This window comes from Megalops cyprinoides, chromosome 1 (genome assembly GCF_013368585.1).
Source record: "Megalops cyprinoides isolate fMegCyp1 chromosome 1, fMegCyp1.pri, whole genome shotgun sequence".
Taxonomy (NCBI): Eukaryota; Metazoa; Chordata; class Actinopteri; order Elopiformes; family Megalopidae; genus Megalops; species Megalops cyprinoides.
Window position 1 is genome coordinate 1,705,243 of NC_050583.1, and position 14,758 is coordinate 1,720,000.

Consider the following 14,758-nt stretch of genomic DNA (forward strand, 5'->3'; position numbering starts at 1 on the left):
AATAGAATAATTTAAAGAAGAACAATACAACAAGTAGCAAAGATGTGATTTTCCTTCCTACAACAGAACAGTGTCAAAACGGTTTTGGTATGAATGCACTGCCTTTGGAAAAGAAACAGTATAAGAAAATACAGAACCATAATCATTAAAAATTTTAAGGGCAAGTCCTATGAATGACCATAATTCAATGTGTTTATTCATGCCTCAGAAATAGCTGACGTTCTTTCTGTCAGTTTTAAATGCATACTCCATATTTATTGTTCTTATTAGCATCATCACTCAGGGGGTTGACTTTTTTGGCAGAACGCTCTAACCACCTCTAACGCTTTGTTCTTCTGAATCTGAATTTTCTTGTGGATGGCTTAAGAGTGGGCTTAAAGGGTATTGGATAAAACCAGAGAGCAATCTTCACTCCTGCATAGATGGTCCTTTATGTTGCAAAATGTACTTGCATAGTGAAAAGAATATGGAAGATACTTTGCAAATAGTCAGAGAGGGTTTTTGTGCCAGCATGAAAGGACCCGATGTTCCTGACTGGCAGCTGATGCAGGTTAGAGTGGCCTGCAGTCTATACGCAGGGAATATGGGAGATACATCAGAATGACAGACACAGAGTAGCGGTTGGGGGATCTTTTGCTATTAGAAAAATCATTCTATTCTAAGTATATTCCAGATACACGTCAGTTTGCAGACTGAATCACCTTGCCACTGACTGGTGTCTACATGCCGGGTCCATCAGCGAAGGAAAAGGCTACACTGGGCTGATCCACCGCAGCTTTTCATGCTGTGTCAGCAGCCTGCTGGAGGAGAACATTCTCTGTGTTTGTAGGCTAATCTGTCCAGATGTGTTCTCTGTCACCGCAGGCTGCATCCACTCTCTCCGTACGGTGATCTGTTTAGTGGGAACTGCTGTAGCGTCAGTGTCTGGCAAGGCTGCGTTTGACTGGTATACTGCAGGCTGGTTGTAATGGAGCCACCCTTTTGGGGGTCACCGTTTGGACCCCAGACCTCACGGCTTGTCCTCTCTGTCTCCGACGCCGCCACTGGGGCCAGGAGCCTCCAGGGCCTGGCCGTTAGCGAGCAGCGCTACCGCAGTTTGGGGCTTGTCGCCGGGCGCCTGGACGGACTGCTTCCTGCGGTCCTGCTCCTCAGAGCTGCCCACAGGGGCGGGCATCTTGACGGTGTTGTGGAAGAGGGCGTAGTCCACGCGGTAGTGCCTGCTCTTCACCCGCAGCATCTCCTGGAAGCCGTGGCCCCAGCGGATGTCGGCGGGGGTATAGGACGTGCGGGTCTGGTGCAGCATGCCGGTGGAGTCGCCCGTGTAGGTGAAGGACACCACCAGCTCGAAGTCCTCATTGCGCAGGTCCTTCAGGCTCATGCCATACAGCGGGCTGCCGCGTTGGATCCGGTGCGTGATGGTGGTGGGCGTGGCCAGGATGATGTCGCTGTGCTCCAGGTCCAGGTCACGGTAGGACACGGCGATGCGGCCGGTGGGGTACATGGTGTGCCGCACCAGCTGCGCCCGGGCTGTGCCCTCCACGATGTGGTTCCGGCGGAAGTCGCCCACACGCCAGGACAGGCACATCTGCCCGTCCCGCATGCCGATCACCGCGCAGCTGCTGAAGCCCACTGTCTGCGCCCGCTTCCGCGCCGACGCCATCTTGGCCACCGCAATGCCGATGACGATGGTGTCGATGAAGCAGCTGAGCACGTCCTGCACGGTCACCACCACGATGGCCACCATGCAGTTCTCCGTCATGCCGCGGAAGCCGTAGCCGATGGTGGTCTGGGTCTCCAGGGAGAAGAGGAAGGCGGCGGTGAAACTGCGCACGTTGTCCACACAAGGCTCGGTGGCAGGGTCCTGGATGTCGCCGTGCGCCAGGGCGATCACCCAGAACAGGAGGCCAAAGAAGAGCCAGGACAGGATGTAGGAGAGGGAGAAGATGAGCAGCATGGCCCTCCAGCGGATCTCCACCAGGGTGGTGAAGATGTCGGTCACGTACAGCCCCCACTCCCCTGGCGCGTGGCGGAAGGTGACGTTGCAGCTGCCATCTTTCTGGACGCAGTGGCGCTTCCTGTTGCCCTGGCCGACCTCGATGCTTACGCTGAGGGCGCGCGAGCGCACGGTGGTGTACTGCACAGCCTTGGAGCTCATCCTGTCAAGGTACGGGGAAGTGACCCCTCCTCTTCCTGTTGTGTCCCCTCCCTTTCCTGTTGTGACTCCTCCCTATTCCTGTTGCGTCTCCTCCCTTTCCTGCAGTGACCCCGCCCCCTTCCTGTTGTGTCTCCTCCCTTTCCTGCAGTGACTCCTCCCCTTCTTGTAGAGCCTGGAAAACCTGCAACCAAAGCAGAGAACAGGTGCTGAGCGCGTGGCTGCGACTGTGGGAGTGGCTGTTTGTCTGCTGATCTGTTTTGCTTGGTGGCTGCTCTGTGAAATTTAACAGAAACACAGCTCCACCTCAGTGTCATGCAAATGCCTGTGCCTCTCTGCCCAGGATTCAGACTCAATCTCATCATTTTGACGCAGCCGTGAGACACAGATAGGTGAAATGGGCTTTGATGCTTGCTCCTGATTTTGCCTCAGACAAAGTCAAGACTATACCTATTTTTAATGTCGGTGATCCTCCATGTATACCACAAAGAGCTGAGTCTGTTTCTGTCTGTTGGGAGGTACCACAGACTCCTGAGGACATTGACAACCAATTAAAGACATATTTCTCATTCTGTACAATGAATGTCTACAATAACGGGGGTGTCAGAACTGAACTTTGAAGCTGTATTGGAAAACAAGCGAGAGATCAAACAGACCTCCAACACTTCAGCAGTGCCAGGCGCTCAGAACAGCGTGCTCACAAACACCTCAGAGTGCTTGCCACATGGGTCCAGTCATCGACCCGAGGGCGTGGGCACAGTGAGTGTGTGGCCTGGCCTGGCCTGGGTGTGTGTGTGTGTGTGCGTGCGTGTGTGTGTGTGTGTGTGCGTGCGTGTGTGTGTGTATGTGTGTGTGTGTGTGTGTGTGTGTGTGTGTGCGTGCGTGCGTGCCTGTGTGTATGTGTGTGCGTGTGTGTTTATGCGCATGTGTGTGTGGAGAGTGTGTGGTTTTGTTTGTGAGAATCAGGGAGGAGGTTTCATGGAGAGGTCTTGCTATTCCCATCCAGCACTGATGCCTGTGGGGGTGATGGGAGCAGGCAGCCACCCGCTGCTCGGCCCTGTCACAGGGTCGTCCCCTTCAGAGAGATCCTGTGGCCGCAGGGGACGCTGCGTGTGTGTGGCCACATTCCTGTGACGTTGGTCATGAGTCGCACGTGGTCACCCTCCGGGCCCTGAGGGACAGCTGTCAGCCCCACGGGCAGGAATCACAGGTATTCCCAGGAGCAACCTCTCCATGGAGCAGGGGGGGGCGGTGCTGTTTCTGTCAGACACACGTGTGGAGCTGGGGTGCAGCTGCCACTGACAGAGGAGGTGGTGGGGGGGGGGGGGGGGATCGGTGAGGAAGGGTGGCCATGTCAGCAACAAATTTAAGAAGACAAGTTGGGTGAGACTGTTCAAACGAACATTACTACTACTGCGCTCACTGCGCTCAAACACAGGACGGACTCTGTCTTTGCCCTGGTGGCGACCTGTAGTCCAATAGCAGCATTCGGCTGCTCAGTAGAGGCTGCCTCTAATTGATGGTCCTGACTGAATCTGGCAAACCTCACTTTTCAGGGCCACTGCCAGTCAGACAGAAGCTCTCTGATGGCCAGCTGTTCGCCTTATCATTTTCCAGTGAATTACAGTGAATGCGAATGAGTGTTAGGATTGTTCTGGAAGGATCCTGGGTTCTGTGTGAGCGTAACTGTGCTGGTTGTGTACGGCTCGGTTGGTTCCGCACTGTTTTGTGCTGTCATAAAGGATGTGCAGTGTTGTTACACTGTTACACTGTAAGGTCAGTTCAAAGTAAAGTTTAACAGATTTCTCAGCTGAAGTCTCTCTATCTCCCTGAATTTTTCTGCCTGGCTTTGGAGTGGACACCTGTGTGCCACTCGACTCACCTGCAGGAAGCACTGCAGTGAGGCACACACACACATACTCACACACGCGCATACATGCACATACACACACACACACACACACACACACACGCATACATGTACATACATACACACACACACACTCACACATGCACGCTCACTCATGTACACACATACACACACACACACTCACACATGCACGCTCACTCATGTACACACACACACACACACACACACACAAACACTCACACACACGCATACATGCACATACACACACACACACACACACACACACACACACACACACACGCATACATGTACATACATACACACACACACACTCACACATGCACGCTCACTCATGTACACACACACACACACTCACACACACACACACACAAGCACACAGTCATACATGCACATACACACACACACACACACGCACACGCACACGCACAAACAGGGGAAGAATAAAAAGCAGCCACCATGTTGCTGGACTTCCTCCAGCCCGTTGTGCAACAGCCTGCCCTGTTTTTTTTTGCAGGGGTCGCCTCCCCTCCACGCCAGAGCCGCCGACCTCGGCAAAACACGTGCAGGGTGTCCCGGGGCATCCTGAGACGGGGAGGGGGGGACAGGCGGGGTGCGGCCGGGGGGTACGTCTCGCCCCCGGTCTGGAGCGGCGTGCTCCGCTCGGCACGAGGCGCGCGTAATTACACTTGACGTATCACTTCTGTTTCATGTTTTTACTCGGCTCCTTGGCGACCTTTGACCTGCCGTTGCGTGTGTCGCTCGCCCGGAGAGGGAGGGGATGTTTCCAGCTGGAGGGATCGGCAGTGGAAAATCCAGCCCACTGTTCATCGCGAGGAAAATATTCCGGGGTCTGTTTCTGGTACTGATCGCTTTCATTTTTTACATCTCAGAAGAGAAGTGCTCTCCACACGCACACGCTCCCACACTCACGCACACACGCACAGACACACACACACACACGGGCGTGCACACACACCAGGTATGACTAATACAAAAGAAAAGGGGAAAAACAATTACACACACACATGCTAACACACACAAACGCAGACATGAGGAAACGCACACTCACAGTTTACTTAAATTGTCAGTTATTCAGTTTGTGTTGGTGGGGCTCATTTAGCCCCTCACTGTCTGGGCGGGTCCCCCGGTCCCCCGGCCCCCCGGTCCCCCCAGTCCCCTGGTCCCCCGGCCCCCCGGCCCCCCGGTCCCCCGGTCCCCCGCCCCGGTCCCCTCCGAGGTGTTGTTTACACAGATGAGGCGCATGGCCCTCCGCTCCCCTCTCCCTGGCTCGGCCACTTTCCGCCAGCTTGTCGGCAGTTACTGTCGGAGGAAATAATTAAGCTAACCGTCTGCCGTACATCAGCGTGCATTCAGCGGTCGCTGGAATTCCTGCCTGTTTTTTCCCCTCTGAACATCCTCTGCGATTCGCCTCGCGCGGCTCGGAGGTCCCCTCGCACCGGGAACCGGCGCAGTGCGGCAGGGGCGAGCTCACCCGGGAGGGGGTGCGGGCGAAACGAGAAGCTACCCGTCGCCCGTTCCTCCGCAGTGTGTGTGTGTTTTCTCTCTTTCTGCGCTAATTTCATTCACGTGTGTTGTTGTTTTTGCCTCTGTGCTTTCAGCCGCTGCACTTTGCTTGCTCCCCCGGTCTATTTTGGGATGTCAGTCTGGGAGTGTTTAGCATTTATGATTTTCTCCTGCCTCCCTCTGCGCGGCATGTCAATACAGTTTATGGTAATGAGGCCGTTGCCGTGGCGACGCGCAGCCCGCTCGGCCTTCCGCGGTGCTCATTTTTGCGGTGTCCTTTACAGCTTGGAACTGTTGTGCTGTAATATTTTTCTGGAGCGAAATGACGAGCCATACTTCCAGGCCACGCAGCCAGCATTTTCCACTCACTCACACACACTCACACATACTCACACACACACACTCACTCATACGAAATGGCGAGCTTAGTTGGGCCGAATGGCCTGTTCTCGTCATCATATGTTCTTATGTTCTTATGTTCTTATACACACTCACACACTCACATACTCACACACTCACACACTCACACACTCACATACTCACACTCACACACTCACGTTCACACACTCGCACACACACACGCACACTCGCACACACACACACTCACTCACTTGCACACGCACACACACACTCGCATAAACACACTCACATACACACTCACACACTCACATACTCACACACTCACACATTCACACACTCACATACTCACACTCACACATGCATGCTCATACACTCACACACCCACTCACACACTCACACACGCACTCACACACTCACACACACACCTGCACGCATACACACACTCACACATGCAAGCTCACACATTCACACACACACTCACACACTCACACACTCACACACTGACGCTCACACACTCGCACACACACACTCACTTGCACACGCACACGCACACTCGCATAAACACACTCACATACTCACACATTCACACACTCACACACTCACATACTCACACGCTCACACACAAACACAGATCCATGCATACCCACCTTTGTGAATCAAACTCACACAGTGAATTTTCTTCCTGCCCTTTGAACGCTGTGCAGTACATTTAGCGAATCTCTTTCTCTTTGGGTTGTGGCTCAGTGTTCAGTGAGGGGCTACTGCAGACTGAGTGGAGGAGTTGCTAGGATCATTTCTGTTCTCCTAAAGGCCCTGTTTTCGCATCTGAATCCCCTAAGAGCTGAGTTTGTACTTGAACAAAACTCTTATGTTATGTCTTCTGTAGTGGAAATGGCAGGAGTTACAATGAGGAGTTGACATGCAGTGAGTCTGTCCTGTCCTGTATGTGTACGGTCTTTACGTTCTTGGGCCTTTATCACTTGTGCTCCTGCTTCTTAAGGCCTTTGGGATACGTGCCAAGTGCCGAAATGCACATGGAAGAAAGTCAGTGATCATGACAGGTAGTCTGGGATTTACAGAGATAGAGAGAGAGAGAAAGGGGAGGTGAGCGAGAGAATAAAAGAGAGAGAGAGGGAGAGAGTATGAGAGAGAGAGAGAGGGAGAGAAGGAGTGTGTGTGTGTGTGTGTGTGTGTGTGTGCGTGTTTGTGCGAGAGAGAGAGAGAAAGAGAGTGTATGGGGGGGGGGGGGGGGGGGGGCAGACATCCAATCACTGACCTGCGGGGTCTGTGTGTTTGAACCCAGCAGGTAAAGGGCATCAGGTGGCAGGTGAGCACACAGCAGTGGTGGCAACCGATTACAATCGGCAGAATGTCAGTCCACTCACACAGCGTGCCACGGCCTGTTACCGTAACAACGGCCTGTTACCGTAACACCGACCTGTTCCCGTAACATCTGCCTGTTACAATGCGATAGTCTCTTATCTGACACCCACACAGGGACCGTCACACCCCTGTCTGCAAGTATTTCAGCTCCTGCATCATACATCACATTTACAGAGTGGCATGCCCACTGGGGAGGGGAGGGGCTGAGAGGGGGAGATAGGCGATGGGCAGGGGAGGTGAGGGAGGGGAGAGAGGGGTGTCACTCTCTTTGCCAGTATCTGCTTTTTGCTGCTGGTGGGTGGATCTGCACCTCATCCATCCCCCCCCCTTCCTTCACAATCCACCACTCTGCACCCAGGGCAGGATGGAGACGGTGCGTCCTTTCTTCCCTGCCCGCCGTAACCGTAAACATCAGAGGAGAAGTCAGAAAAAAAGGTGAGCGAGAGAGAAATAAAAAAAAACCCTAATGGATGGAAAAAATGAACCTCGTCAGTGAACCCTAACAGCACCTCTCAACAGCGGTCCGCCTGCAGCTCTTAAAAGCTCTGCTGGAGCGACAGCTCTGAGGGGGAGTGTTCCAGGGTCTGGCTGAGAGGGCCAAAGGGGGCATTTAACGAGGCAGGTGTCCAGGTAAGCAGGTAACCAGGTGACCACGTGACCAGGTGACCAGGAGAAGGGACGTGAGAAGAGTCGCTGTGTCTGAAGGAATCTGATGATTTTTACCTACAGGGTGTGAATGAGTGTTGACCGATCGCTTCTGCTGTCTGTGCCAGCTGCTACACAGAAGAACTTTTTAAATCGGTCTGAGAGGTAGTCACAACAAGTATTTACACCCACTGGCATGCGCAGCACGCACACGCACACACACATGAACACACACGCACATGCACACACGCATGAACACACACACACACACATATGCACACGCACACACGCATGAACACACACGTGCACGCACACGTGCACACACACGCACACACACACACGCATGAACACACACAGACGCACACGAACACACGTGCTCGCACACACACGTGGACGCACACACACGTGCACACACGCGCACGCACATATCCCATAAAATACCCTCTCTTTCTTCTAATTTGCAGAGATATTCTGAAAGCACACAGCATGTGCAGGCTATCTGCTTGTTTTTGGTTCCCCGGCCTATCGGAGTGAGAAGCTCTTTGGCAGTAAGGCCGTTTAGATTTACATTTATTCACTTGGCAGACACCTTTATCCAAAGAGACTTACAAGTGAGGCCATTTGAGGCTGCGCCTCTGTGCTGTAATGATAGAGAAGCACAAAGTGCAAGGCGTGGAAACTGGAAGCAGTGCATGGTGGGCCGTGACAGGCAGAGGAAGCACCAGTCGCAGCCAAACCACCGAGGGCCAAACCAGCAAGGGCACGCTCGGCGAGAGTCTCCACCCTGAAACAGCACTGTCTCACTGAGCGCGCCGGGATGGGATCGCAAACCCTACGTCCTCCTGGCACAGGATCACTTCCTGCTTGCCAAAATGTGGAACACAATGTTTTTTTTTTTTCGAGACAGAGAATATCACAGAGAGAATAGAGGGGGAAACGGTCAGGCGATGGTGCTCTTGAAATGTTAGCAGGATGCAAAACAACTCGATAAAGGTCCCGATGGGAGTGGATTTTATTTAAAGATCCACACCTTTGTAGGATTATTCACTGTCATAAAGAGCTTTTAACCGGAGCGCATTCGATGTCTGTTTGTGTCAGTTTAAAGGCTGCGGAATCGGGCCGGGCTGGAAACTTACAGCCGAGAGGGACGACAGGAAATGGATGCATTTCCTTTTACCTGCGACATCCTGTTTTTGGTTGTTGTCTCCGTGCCATTGTTCACGTCCTTTTTTTAGGAAGTGGTTTGGACAGCAAGTGTGTCACCACATGTGTGATTCATGCATTTAAATATATTCACCCATTACCAGATTTGCTTGACTTTGCCGCTAATTCTGCCGCAGATTTAAGCAGGCTGGAATTATCAGTGATATGTTTTCCTCGCAGCTCATTGACAGCACAATGTATGAGTCATGACTCAGAGAGCTGAACACTTCGGCCTCCCTCAGCTGACAGAGCAAGTAAACGCAGCCTGAACCTCTCCCCACGCCAAAGCCGTTCAGCGTTGCGCTAGCCCGAGCCAAACCCCGTCTGACGTTTATTTGCGCTTTGATTCAGTTGAGGGGACCGCGGAGGAATATGGAAATGATCTGTCTCTTTTTGCTGTGATAAACTCACTGCCTTGGCTGCCTGCTGCAGGTCACTTTCAGGGCCAGGCGGAACGAAGCTGGGAAATTCTGCAGGCCCGCAGACAAACTGAATTACCTCTGTGACCCACACCCAGGCTAGCGCACCCAGGCTAGCGCACCCAGGGTAACACACCCAGGCTAGCACACCCAGGGTAACGCACCCAGGCTAGCACACCCAGGCTAACGCACCCAGGGTAACGCACCCAGGCTAGCGCACCCAGGCTAACGCACCCAGGCTAGCACACCCAGGGTAACGCACCCAGGCTAACGCACCCAGGGTAGCGCACCCAGGATAGCGCTCATATCCGTCAGTGAAGATGCACACAACCACAGGATAAAGAGCCCACCGTCTCCTCCCCAGGGAAAATTTGTGGAAAATTTTACTACAGCCTGTTCAGATATCCTGAGTAGGGCCGACTCCCTGGGAATTGTTTTCTTTTTGTAGAAGTTTTGTTGCGGACCCTTAAATATACACAGTCTGACAGAGTGAGTTCAATTTGGGTAAGACTCTGTACCCCAAATAGGTACTGGAGGATAGTCTGGTGGGAAAAAGGTGTCTCTTTGTGGAAATGTTAATCTGTAAAACTGAGTCATTTACTGAATGGCCCAGATCAGGGAGATTTAATTTTAGTATTAATTTAATATGGATATTTGATGTTAGGTTATCTCTGATGATCCCAGAAGCTCTGAAACATGTATGATTTCATTTAACAATTCAATTCAAAAATTTTATTTCTGAACTTAATATGGGAATTTTGGTTTGACGATGTCCGTGATTCAGGGAGTGCTTACTTTGAGGAATTTGTTGTTTTCGAAGGGGTTGAAAAGCTTTGCCCCTGAATTCCCTGTCTGTTGTTTCAGGAAATTTTAAAGGAATGAAAAGCACAAAAATGATGTTTTTTTTGGAACGCGTTTGAATTCTTTTGGAAGTGCTGAATCATTTTCAGGGCCGGCACAGCGTTGCCTGATTCTGTTTTTGATTCGTTTGAAAGTTCGTTCTCGCCTCGTTGCAGGTGCAGTGAGATTCTGTCCCGCGTGACCCTCACGTGACGGGGTTGGGAATGAGGAAATGTCCCGACTCAGAGCGACTGGGACCCATGACTGACAGATGCACAGGGTAATATCTGTCCAGATCAGAGTCCGAAAACTTTTATATTTTTAGAATGGGCGTGGTCTCTGGAGTCGAACCCGTGGGCCTCTTAGCGTGGGGGGTTATGCCTTCAGAGCATTTCTGGGCCACAGTAAAGCTTTAACGGTGGCACTGACTGCCGCTTCGCCTGGCATCCGCTGTTGGGAGGGAGAGAGGAGCCCTTCTCCTCGCTCCGAACGAAACGCAGCACAGCATGGCTCGCTGCTGTGACTCACTCAGGCCTGCGTTCATCTGTCAGGGTGGGGGTTTCGGAACGTGAGTCAGTACGGCCACATAGCTGGGGGGTGACTCAGGACAGTCACACTAGCCCTCACGTTGCGGTTGCTGTGGTGTGCATGTGCTGTGTGTGTACTATGCGTGTGTTATGTGTGTGCTGTGTGTGTTCTATGCATGTGTTACGTGTGTGCTGTGTATGTACTATGCGTGTGTTATGTGTGTGTGTGTGTGAGTGTGTGTGTGTGCTGTGTGTGTGTGTGTGCTGTGTGTGAGTGTGTGTGTGCTGTATGTGTGTGCTGTGTGTGTGTGTGTGCTGTGTGTGTGTGTGTGTGTGCTGTATGTGTGTGTGTGTGTGTGAGTGTGCGTGTGTGCTGTGTGTGTGTGTGCTGTGTGTGTGTGTGTGTGTGCTGTATGTGTATGCTGTGTGTGTGTGTGTGTGTGTGTGTGTGTGTGTGCTGTGTGTGTGCGTGTGTGTGTGTGTGTGTGTGTGTGCTGTATGTGTGTGCTGTGCGTGTGCTGTGCGTGTGCTGTGTGTGTGTGTGCTGTGTGTGTGTGTGTGTGTGTGTTGTGTGTGAGTGTGTGTGTGCTGTATGTGTGTGCTGTGTGTGTGTGTGTGCTGTGTGTGTGTGTGTGCTGTATGTGTGTGCTGTGTGTGTGTGTGTGTGTGTGCTGTGTGTTATGTGTGTGCTGTGCACGTGCTGTGTGTGTGTGCTGTGTGTTATGTGTGTGCTATGCATTAGCGCTGTGACTGACCTAGCCTCTCAGTTTCAGGCTCTGCAGGTGTGTTGGTGAACACTGAACACAGGTGAGGAGCCTTACAGACGGCCACAGATGCAGGTCCCTGCCGGGACCTGTGAGCCCTCAGACCTGGTCTACAGGAGCGGCAGTGTAGCTCAGTGGTTAAGAAGCCCATGAAAGTCACTCTGGATAAGAGCATCTGCTAAATGCCAATAACGTAATGTAATGTCTGCTGTCGCTGTAGCGTCCTCCACATTGTCAGAAGACAAACCACAGGCTGAAGGCATAGTTTAGGCAGAAAGCTGTGTACAAAACAGAGGCAGCTTGGAGGCTCATATTTAACATCAACACACACACACACACACACACACACACACACTGAGGTACAGAAAAACCTTGTACCAAAACAGCCTGTTGCATGCCACACACAGACAGAGCTACACTCTCCTGCCCCCCTCCCACGCCGTAGGGTCACCCCAGTCCCCTGCCACTGCTTTCCCAAAAACACAGGTTGCAGTGGGTCAGAGAAAAATAAGGGCTTCCATGGCACCTTATGTTTGCATGCACATCAGTGCTGAGGAGGAGGCAAGGATCTTTGTGCACCTGCCTCTGTGATGTCATAATGTCCAGGTGATTTTCCACTGCCCTGCCTCCTCTCCACTGCTCTGTCTGCCTCCGTCGACCTTTGGCCTGCTGGGTGTGTGTGTGTGTGTGTTGGGGGTGGGGGGGCTCATGATGGTCATCAATTTTTTTTCTTCTTTTATTAGATTTCACACATACGTGGTGGATTATGTTGATCACAAAGCGACAACAGCAAATAAAAAAAGGAAACGCTGTCTTCTCCCTTTCGGTGCCAAGCAACAGCAAACTGAGACAGGTGACCTTCAACATTTTTTATTCTTTTTTGCCAGTCAGTAACTGCACCCGGTACCAAAACCCTGGGAATATGTTCCTCTACGAGGTTCTCCAGGGTTCTATGCAAGTAGAGAGCAAATTGGATGAAACGTCAGTAGAACCGTTCTGCATTGCACTGGCCCGCTGTTCCCTGACACTAGCCTGGCGTGCAGAGCACGCAGCTGCTGTTCCAGTCAGGCTGGTGAAGTCTGTGGCGCGAAAGGTTACGACAGCGCTGAACCCGCTGTGAAGGAGCGGGTTCCTTTTTTCTGCGCAGCCCGAGGGCTCTGCCCTGTGTATTACTCGCTTGTTAGAATGCAAATGGCGTCCTGCCATCCTGTCCGTGTTTGGTGAAGCGTTACACGTGGCATGCAGCACATGCAGTGAATAGTCACCCCCTTCGACCTTCACCTGGCCCAGGTAGCCTCTGCGGGGCTAATATTTCACCAGAACCACTAATGGGCCATGTGGAGCAGGGCGATGCTGGTAATGGTTCCCTGTAACAGCTGTTAGGGCACAATAGTTCCCAGTAAAGATCGTTCCACGGCACGATGTCGTTGCGAGTCCCCAGAAGAACACTGTAGAAACAGCACTGTGGCCGTCGGTGAGGGTGAGCGCTGTGTCATATCTGACGGCCAAGAGGGGGGAAAATGCCTCAAAGTGAAAGTTCAGTGAGTGACAAGCACGTTGCGGGCGGCCGTATGAGGAAGCCCTGATGCAAGTCCTGAGGAAACGCAAGTTTAAACTCTGATCCTGCAAAGCATTTGTTCCAGGAGCTCAAGGTAAGGTCAGCGGTCCAACTCTGTGCCCCCCTGCACCCCTGTGAGGTTTGGCAGGGATCCTATTTCAGAGGAATCCCTCTGGATTTGCCTGTAGCTGCACCCTTATACCTGGCTGAGGCTGTGTTTAGAAGATCAATAGACTGGTATTTATAAAACAGCATCTTTCATGCTCCATCAACAGTAACACAGGCAGAGTGTCTGCTTGTGGTCCTTACTCACTGAAAGTGTGTGTGTGTGTGTCTGTGTGTGTGTGTCTGTGAGTGTGTGTGTGTGTCTGTGTGTGAGTGTGTGTGAGTGTGTGTGTGTGTGTGTGTGTGTGTGTGTGTGTGTGTGTGTGTGTGTGTGTCTGTGTGTGTGTGTGAGTGTGTGTGTGTGTTCTCTCTGCTCTATTTCGCCTCGCAATTTGTTCAAGGTAATGTGATATCCACAGTGAATGTTGGGATTTGAACCTCTTCTCTTAGTGCCATAGCAATGATGATGTCTAGGATTTGAACCCATGACCCGCTGGTAACACACCCAACCCACACGCCACCCTGTTGGCCCCCACCCGAGTGTGACAGCAAAGCGTTCTTCTGTTGCAGTGTGCTGATAGCTACAGGTGGGCATGTGGGGGCTGCACCTTTAACCCAGACTCTGAGCCACTGTCTCACTGCCACAGGCTGTTCCTGTGAGTAGAAACATAACTTTCGCATATTGTAGTCAGACAGATTAAAGGACACATTCTGATTGAATCCAGGACTGACGCTCACAGAGGCAGAGCTCCCCAGAGACTGAACACCAGGTCAGCAGGTACAGACTCAGGCCTGGGCCTGTGTGCCTTTCCCACCATCCATCTTTAATAGACCTGGACGAGGCCAATGTCCTGACGAAGTGCTGATAGCTGTGATATACCTTTCAGGTTGTCTGTAACAGACTGCAACAGACAGCCACAGATACAATGTTAAGTCAAATTCAGCATTACATGCTGCCAGATTCACTCTAAAAAACCGAATTGTCCTACACACTGTGCTCTCTGTAACCTGCTGTGGTGAAGAGCGTCTGCAAAATGACAACCATGTCATGTCATGCAGTTTTCACCTGCTGCAAGTGTTGTAGCAGTGCTAGAACAAGGTGAGTTTTCCCCTCAGGGCAATGTGGCGGTGTTGATTCTGATGTGGTGTCGGATCCTGCGGAGGTATACATCTTTGATTGAATAACACTTTCACTAAAGACTACTTGGCGGTTTTGATTGAATCCGGGGGTGAGCTGGGCTCACTGTGACCTTGCCAGGTGTTTGGATTGTTTTAAGTGGCAGTGCACTGAACAGGTTATGCCGCAGGTAACAGTATCCTGTCATTGTTCAGGTACAGACACACAGCAGGTGTCTGCACCTCCAGCTTCCTCACACCAAACACAGGA

General features: G+C 52.0%; 1 protein-coding gene across 1 annotated transcript in view; it reads right to left on the minus strand.

Moving 5' to 3' along the window:
• Positions 1-220: 220 nt before the first annotated feature.
• The window catches only part of kcnj16 (potassium inwardly rectifying channel subfamily J member 16), a 15,082-nt gene continuing 544 nt past the window's right edge, over positions 221-14,758 (minus strand). Inside the window, exon 2 of the mRNA XM_036542123.1 lies at positions 221-2,336. Coding sequence (XP_036398016.1) covers positions 1,010-2,155 — 1,146 coding nt within the window. The 5' untranslated portion in view covers positions 2,156-2,336 and the 3' untranslated portion in view covers positions 221-1,009. The remainder of the gene's footprint in view (positions 2,337-14,758) is intronic.